A 9,065-nucleotide genomic window follows, 5' to 3' on the forward strand; every position below is an offset into this window, starting at 1 on the left:
CCACCACATCAAGTGATAAATAAATCTGACATGATCAGACAGCTCTGTCAAATATGTTGCTGTAAGAACGTCCCAAGGTAGGAAATCAAGCTTCAGCAAAGAGGGAAGAACTTTTGTAATAAATACAGAAGCATCAAATCATTCATTGGAGAAAAGAGATGGGATAGCACCACAGCCCATGTAAATGGGCAGATTTATTGGCTGTTGACAATTGTATTTTCTTTTGCAAAAAATAAATCCATAAAAATACAAATTAAGTAAATAAAATAAATAAAAAACAAAACACCTTAAACTTCATGAGAGTTACAGTTGCAGCTATACAGGCGAGTCGTACGGACTAGAATGAGTTATAGATTTTCAGAGCAGCATGAGGTCACAGATTACCGAAGGTGCCAAACAAATAGTGACCTAATCATGAATACAAAAGTGTAGAACAACATAACTGCACAAGGTATTTCATGTGGTGATGGGAGCTGTCTAAATAGCCTGGGACATCAGAACGCTGGTGTCAATGAACAGAGATCCAAGTGTAAACTGTGTTAATGAGGAAAACCTCATGTCTCATGAAAATATTATTGGATTAATATGGGTTTTTGACTTTACAATGCAGGCTTACATAGAGGTATGCAACATCAAAATGGTTATTTGGGCTTCATGACTTTACTTTTATCACTTGAATGTTGTTTTATAAGGTGAATATTGCAGTAGATGGTATTTACAAAGTACAAAGGATACTTGATACTGGGAGTCGCGATGTTTTCTCTTGTTTACTGAAGAGGTGGTGGAATTTCCAATTAGAAGCTGCTCTGGTGTAGAATAGCAGAGACACGTCCAACTTAAGACTGAGACCGACCTCCAGGGGTTACAGAGCGATAAAACACAGATGCAGTTAAAGCAGGGGTTTCAGTTAGTTTTTTCACAGTTCAAAATGGTTTTCCTTTGAGCGGAGTCAAATGCTGCACTCCATTTGTCCATTGAGCTTTTCAGAGGGGCGGATTAAAATAGAGTGCAGCGGACTGTGAATCTATCAGCTGGTAATCAAACAACTGCAGATGTTAGAAAAGCTGTGTTTAAATTATTCCTTTTACAGCTTTTACATGTTACAGATTGTCCGGTATCTTTTTTTCTGTTTGGATTCAGCCACAACAATTCGTGTGAAATATGTGTCTAGACTGTTGTTGTTGGTATGTGTGGTATTTTTTGCATGCTGCACTGAGACTTCTATTCAAGTCAGTCAAACAACAGGTGAGTTTTTGAGCTCACCCATTGACGGAGCAAAGGCTCCACACCTCTGTGCACAGTCATTTTCAAAGAAGCAACAGCTTGAAACGTCCCAGACAAGTCAGATGACGAGTGGCTCCGTTAATAAAAGTAACATGGGGGTTTTCCATCTTAAGAAATGGTCCAGCATCCCAGTGCACAGTTAATGGCAGAGGTCCTGTCTCTGTAACATTGTAAACCTCATGTATGCGTGGCTAACTCTCAAAACACTGAATACACAGATACAAAACATTCTCCCTAACCACCTCACTGTGTTACATAGCATGCAGATGGTATGTCCAACGTCAAAGTGATGTTAAATGTGGTGGTGGATTGTATGTACACGCTTGTGTCAGTGTCTCAGCAATCCCAGAGGAATAGCAGCAGTTGATTGCTGAAGAATAGGCATCAAGATATGGTGCGAGTAGTGCTTTCCTGTTCTGACGAATCTGAACGCTGGTCCGAGTGAGGCGAGGTATACAGAAAGTTACAGCAAACGTAGAGGGGGAATGTTAACAACCGGCTGTCCAGGTTCATCACCACATACTCCTGAGCCATTGAAAGAAGGAATATGAAGCAAGTCAAAAACAACATCTTCTACAAGGTAATGAATGACATCATGACAATTAAGACATCAACAGCTACAGGCTCCTAGTGTGCACTGACCTGATCTTTCTCAAGGGTGAGAAGCTGGTAACCTGTTGAGCGACTGCAGACAAGCTTTCCGCGGCTATCGAAGGAGGCGAGACGTAACCTGAATGAATGAAAATGGTCAAAGGTAGGTCAAAAGCTCTCCAACATCAAAGCTGCTCACACAGACACATTGTTTTAAAGAATGATTTGACTGATGGGAAAAAACGGATTTGTTTTCTTGTCCAGAGTTAAATGAGACGATCAATACCACTCGCATGTTTGTGAGGTAAATATAAAGCTACCACCAATAGCTAGCTAATGTAGATTAGCATAACAACTGCAAACAAGGGAAACAGTTAGCCTGGTTCTGTCCAGGGATAACATCTAACTCTCAGTGAATGTATTTCCCAAAATGTTTAACCAATAGCCAACACTAGAGTGTCAATACATGGCTATTATTACAATTGAACAAATGTGAATGTGGTCTAAAATGTATAGCATGCTTTCTCTCACACTTTCAGTAAATACTAGAATCAGAATACTAGAAATAATTAGAATACTGATCGCAGTCAATGATTACTGCTTAGTTGTTATAGAAGTATAACAACTACTCACAGTTTTAAATTCAGATGAAATGTGTACACAGTAAATCAGTTAAAGGTTCCTAATTCTTTTGTAGTTAAACTCAAACTTACGTCAGTTTTCCGTTTTTGGACTGCACGTCTGTGAATGTAAAGCAACTTAAACATCTGCTATTTCACTAAATATTTGTCTCGTTTAATACTTCTTCTTGCTCAGTAGTTACTATTTTCCCCTGGATTATAGATGTAGTTTTGATCTTCTTTACAATATTCTCATCATAGTTATCTTGTTTTAAAGTCCATGATACAGGCACAGCTGTAGGCATCATTTAGATAAATACTCAAAGGTTGGCTGCCCCACACACCTGAATGCCAGATGCCTCCGAGGTTGCAGACTCACAGCGCCACCGCACGGCTGACTCAGAGTATTTCTTTTGAAGACTATGAAACGGTTTGTGTAGGTCACCAGCAAATCAAAACCAAAGTTAAAGCCTGTCCACCGCCAGCAGTACTAAGGAGAGGGAGAGGAAAAAAAAGAGTTTTTACCTGTAAAAATTAAATAACACATTGAGCATGAGAAAAAGTTACTGTCGCAGTTAGATTGTCTGACTCACATCTCCATCTTTGGTTAGTTTCCTGCCGCATCTCATACTGCTCAGCTCAAACTCGTCTTTGTTAGCTTCCTGGGGACTAATGACAGACAGGTGACTTTGTCATCTCAACACCACTGAAATTACATTCTGTGCATACAGTTTTTGCGGTTGTATAAAGATGCCGCAGCAGCTGAAAAATACAGGTGACATAACAATTGTTCAGTGTCAGGTTCTCACCCATTATCATTGTCAAATTCTGTCCGGAGCATAGCGAACCACTGGTTTTTGTACACCGACGTTAACCAATCTGGAATAAGTTTGAGAAAGAAATATTACCATCAACTCAATTTAAATCAGATCCTTCAGCCTACTTGAAACAAGATAATGAGATTAAAGATGGATTTTTCCAGAGCATAGAAGAATCCCATTTATGATGGATGTCTGACAGAGCCACATATTACCGGGGGGTAAAATATTATCTCTCTCCAGGATGCGTGCAGATGCCAGATCGTTGATGATATACTGGAGTCGAACGTATTTAAACACGTAACGAAAAGGTTCACCCTCCTCTGTGTTCAAGAAGGGCTCTTTCTCACACAGGTCTGCGGAACAAAGTCCATAAAAAAACTGAGTCAAACATCTGTGTGTGACTACCAAGGAAATAGATTGCACATGGAGGTCAGTCATTTATAAGACGTGGCCTTAACTGTACCTGTCCTGCGTTTGCAAAGCCAGGCATCAGCGTCAGCCAAAAGCTGCTTGATTGGGCCATCCCATGACGGATTGAGCTGCAAAAACATCCACTGCAGAGAGAAAAAAAAATGAAAGAGAGCTCTTAGAAATAGATCGGATGAAACAGTGAGTCTATTGAGAGTTATAAAGTTTATACATTTTCATATACCTTTTTCAGAGCAGTGTATACATCCATCTCCACCTGCATGACAAACAGGTCCGAGGACTGGATGAGTAGCTCCATCATATCAGCCCTGTAAATGCATGGCACAGACAAATGCTGAATGTGATCATAGAGGATATTTTGACATGAAACATAATTACTCAACACAGTCATTTGATAATCCTCATTAAAAAAAGGCACAGTACTAAAACTATTTGAGACTATTTTAATTTAAGGTTGAATATTATGCTAATTTTCAGGTTCATACTTGTATTTTGGGATAACACTAGAACACGTTCACATGCTTTAATGTTCAATTACATTACAGTCAGTCGGGGAATGTAGTTGCATTTTCTACATATATATAGTAGAGTTGTGACATCACAACCACTCAGAAGACCTGACGGTGCGTTTAAAGTTTTTGAATACGGATTAAGCATTTTAATATTCTCACAATATCTATATATAGCACTTCGACCTGCATTATAATCAAAAAGGCTATTCACAATATGGGAACTTTAAGAAGCACATTGCCCTAAAGAAAATATTGATCCTAAAAAAGGATATCGCCTAGAAGATGATGTAAAAAGTACAAACCGTGAGCTGAGCACACTTACCCAAGTTCTTTCATCAGGTCGACATTTTGGTGAGTCATCAGATTGTTCAGAAGCCACTCAAGACACCTGCAGAAAGGGATGCACAAACGCATACGCAGTGTGGTGTGAGGGCACAGCTAAGAATATTGTTTGACCCTCTAATGACTATGATTTGAAAGAATTAAAATCTGACTTTTTCATGACCAAATCCAAGCCATAAATGCTGGCACAAGCATAGTAGCCACACACGGTCTTCGCGGTGATGTTTTCCTTCATGGTCTCTCCACACTGCTGGATCAAGCCATCCTGTAGAAAAAAAACAACCAAAGAGACTTGATTAGATTCTGTATCATATGGCAAAATAAAGTCAAGACGGTAATTTTACATTGGAGACAATAGTTGACTTATTTCAATATACTGACCAGCTGTAGCATACATGCAGCTGCAAGAATACTGACAACTCTGCTGGGCTTGATCAGAACATCATCCCGGTACAGGGATCCAAACACGACTTGTAGAGCTACACACACACACACACACACATAACAGTAAAGGTCTATCAGTAAAACAAAAAATTTGGTTAAAAGCTGCTTTCCTTGACTGACTCACCTTCAGTGTCGATGTTCTGGTCAGGGATTTCCAAGTTGATTTCCATCATGTTGGACTCTTTCCACGAGCCGCTGAACATGCTGGAGAAATATCCTGACTGAAAAATGCAAGAAGGAAGAAGGAAACCAGAATAAATAAACAGTGTTGAAGGACAGATAATTATAACCAATCTGAAAGAATGCATCACTGATTGTCCTTGTGGTGTTTTTTGTACTGATGTTTCACCTGGCACAGGTACACTTTGTGGAGGTTCCAGTCCTGTCCCAGAGCACAAATGCGAATGTCGCTGTTTTCCCCATTCAGGAACAAAGTCTGATAAATGTATCGTGATGTGCTTTTCAATTTCTTCCTGCTCAAGTTCGGAAAACACAAACAAACAACAGAGCAGGGACAAAAACAAATGTAAAACAAATTACTGATGATTTAAAGATATTTGACACTGAATTGATTTTATTTTATTATTTTTTAAACAGCCTTGCCTGCGAGGGGTATCTAATATGGCATCGTCCTCCTCCTGCTCACTGTCACAGTCGCACTGGGCATTTCGTTTCCTCTTCTTACACTCACATCCATGCTTGTGGCTGGTACTTGTGCCCTCTGCAGACTCCTCTGGTCCTTGAGAGGGGGATTGGAATCTACTGCCCAGGCTTCCCATCTCTACACTTCCAAAGAGACATAACACAAACAAAACAATCATTGAAAAAAAGACTAATCAATTGTACTGTATCTTCACATTGCAACAGAGCTGCATGGATTAAGAAACCATCAGCTTGTGTTGAAGGCTTTTGTTACTTTTCTTAAGGGGTTTCAACAAACAATGAATGTAATACTTGACTAATCTGTTAATTCATTATTTGATTCATTGATTATTTAGTCTATGAAATGTCAGAAGACAATGAAAATGAATGTCCATACAAATTCACAGACCCGAGGTGATGTCTTTAAATTTCTTTTGTCCAACCAACAGCTAAAAAATCCTGCAGATGCACACATGTGTGAAGCTGACACAAGCACATGATTTTTGCTTGATAATTAACTCAACATAATTATGAAAATTGTTGTCAATTAAGATCTGTCCTTAGATGAATTGACACTTAATTATTAGCTCATTCACTTTTACTAAAGGCTACATTACAATTCCACGATGCAACTGCATTTACTTATGAAATGAAGTCACATTTTGACAACTTTTCACAGTCATTGGTGGTATTTTTGAAAGCACCACTAATCATCTCCAACATATGATCACATAACACAGTGTATTATGTACTTTGTGAAATAAACATTGAGAAAAACAGACATAGTATCCACCTTCATCAAAATTGGCATATCTAATTAAAGGTTAAAGGATAAAGGAAATAACATTCAAAACATGTGTGTCAGGTAATGTGGGGCTGTTATCAGATTCAGAATCTGAAGTTGGATAAAGTGTTTGGTCTACAACCATTTGCAATGTCAAAAACACATCACCATTTACACGTAGTTCTACAGACAATTGAGATTCAGGAGAGGCATCCTTCCAAACTCCTTCTGCCACAAGAAAGTATCAATTTAAAAGGGTTCTGTACTATAAATCAGCGTCCATAACCTTTATTTAGTAAATACTTATCTGAATGGCTTTGTCAAAGTCAGATCAGACTACATAAACAATGATTTATGTGACAGGGACAATGTGAGGGGTTACAGTAGTCTAGTAATTATGATGAACAACATCTTTCTTAGGTATCATCTTGGGTTATCAGATTCAGAATTAGCTTTAATAGCCAAGTAAGTGTGAACACATGCAAGGAATTTGACTCTTGCTTTTTGTCTCTCTCAGTTTACATACCCAGAAATAGGCATACAGCTAGAAGAACAACATAAACAAATTATGAACATGATAATAGCGCAATGGTGCAGAGTGCAAAGGGTGCTGTAATATATATTTGAATATTTATGTAACAGGTTTAATCATAGTGACATAGGGAGTGTAAAAGAAAACCTAAGAAAATGCCGTTTGATTAGCTACACTTGTCCATAACAGAGTCAGATGCCACATAAGCAAACCAGATGTAAAACCAGATGTGACGTTACAGCAACTGAGTGACTGAGCGAACTTACCTGCTGATAAGCACCGTGCAGGCTGAGGGAGAGGTGTCAGGTTAATTTAGCTGATTATCAGGTCAGACAGTCTGTCAGACGTTGTCGAGTCAGTTGAAGTGAAGCTAACCTCAGAGCTAGCTTTAACGTTAGCTGCCGAATGCACCAACGGAAACCGGTCTGACAAACAATAACAGCGTTTCTTCCGGCAGGTTTCTCCTCCACACAAGCCTCTACACCGCGAAACTCTCGTCGGTTCCTCTTACATGTTTCTTAATCAGAGTAAATGTAAAGGGGCAGGAGATGGTGTGTTGCTGGTTCAGCCCAAAAGCTGTGGCTGCTTTGTTGTTGTTCTTCTTCGCGTACTTATTTAGAAGTCCCTCTGCTCAACAGCATCACCCAACGGCGAGACGCACGCATTACACAAACCTGGGAAATCAGTCAAATCTGCTTGTTTCTATTGTATGTCTTATTTTTTATTAATTTAATAATTCCTTCTCACTCGGCCCATGCCTTAAATACATTATTAACGGTTAGCATAACATTATAGTGTCATAATGAAAAAACTGAAAACCTGATGACCCCTTCTCTACTTTAGACCAGAACCCTGCTGCCCAGCCTAGTTTCTTTTGAGTCCAAAGGGCACTGCCAAATCATTAGTGTTTAGTCTCATATGTTTACTCTGATGCTTTTGCCTTCATACATACTATCATTAAGACTTTTTGAGAGGAATAATTATTTCTGGCCAGAAAAATCGTCCAGATTATTTGGGCTGTTAATGGGTCATTTTCTTTGTTGTTGTTGTTGTTGTTGTTGTTGTTATTGTTGTGGTGGTTGTTGTTTTTATTCATTTGATAAGCTATCTTTAGGATATGTTTGAGTCAGTACTTAAAGTAGGAAGGGTGGAGCAGCCACCATTTATTTCTGTGTGGAAAGATGAAATATAATCAAGCATGCTCAATATCATGTTAACAGTGTCAATTTAGGCCTTTTGTTGGCTGGATTAAGACGGTAAAAACATCAAAATGCAGCTTTCATTCAATTATACATCCCATAGCCTATAACTAATACAGTAAAATTTAAGGAGGGAATAGCTATGTATCTTAATTTATCACCATTTATAGGTAAAATACTATATAACCTTTATTTATCTCACTGCAGAATCTCCTGTATAATGGTTACCTGATACAAGACCTGAGTAAAGACAAAGAACAGAAACGTGCCAATAACCAATGCTTAATGTGTGGTTATTTGCAAACACAACTACTAAATCCTAACTAAACTCAGAGCTTTGTCTCTATTTTCCCTATAATTAGTGCCAAATTACACCGTCTTTTATATCTACTATTACAAACACTCTGAAATGCCTGAAACAACAAGAATCCTTGTGATGTTGAAAGGTTTTATTATGTCTGTATTGTACTGAGGTTGTCTTCGTGTTAATGCATCCGAGGAAACCAGTGCATTAAGGTCTTTCTTGTTTTGCCCATTGAGACCACATCAAAACCTCTCCCACCCTTTCCCACTCACATCTGAATAACCCACCCAGGTAGACTAAAAGACCGCACTGAATAACGAAGGCTAAGCTAATACCTGAGTTGGATAAAGTGTTTAGTCTACAGACGTTTGCAATGGCCAACACATACCACCAGTTACACGTAGTTCTACAGACAATTGAGATTCAGCAGAGGCATCCTTCCAAAATTCCTCTGCCACAAGAAAGTATTAATTTAAAGGCTTCTGCACTATAAATCAGCCTCCAAAACCTTTATTCAGTAAAGACTTATCCAAATGGCTTTGTCAAAGTCAGATCCAACTA

General features: G+C 38.7%; 1 protein-coding gene across 1 annotated transcript; it reads right to left on the bottom strand.

The window, feature by feature from the left end:
• Positions 1–206: 206 nt before the first annotated feature.
• gmcl1 (germ cell-less, spermatogenesis associated) lies at positions 207–7,557 on the bottom strand. The gene is made up of 15 exons (XM_083929662.1): positions 7,268–7,557; positions 5,647–5,829; positions 5,393–5,516; positions 5,168–5,264; positions 4,981–5,078; positions 4,752–4,864; positions 4,580–4,645; positions 3,969–4,053; positions 3,780–3,870; positions 3,529–3,669; positions 3,305–3,374; positions 3,089–3,164; positions 2,840–2,985; positions 1,927–2,014; positions 207–1,809 (listed from the first exon to the last, which is right to left on the bottom strand). The coding sequence occupies exons 2-15, from the start codon at positions 5,820–5,822 to the stop codon at positions 1,669–1,671; spliced, it is 1,512 nt and encodes a 503-aa protein (XP_083785788.1). The 5' UTR covers positions 5,823–5,829; positions 7,268–7,557; the 3' UTR covers positions 207–1,668.
• Between the last annotated feature and the right edge of the window lie 1,508 nt (positions 7,558–9,065).

Source organism: Echiichthys vipera, assembly GCF_963691815.1.
Source record: "Echiichthys vipera genome assembly, chromosome: 16".
Classification (NCBI taxonomy): Eukaryota; Metazoa; Chordata; class Actinopteri; order Perciformes; family Trachinidae; genus Echiichthys; species Echiichthys vipera.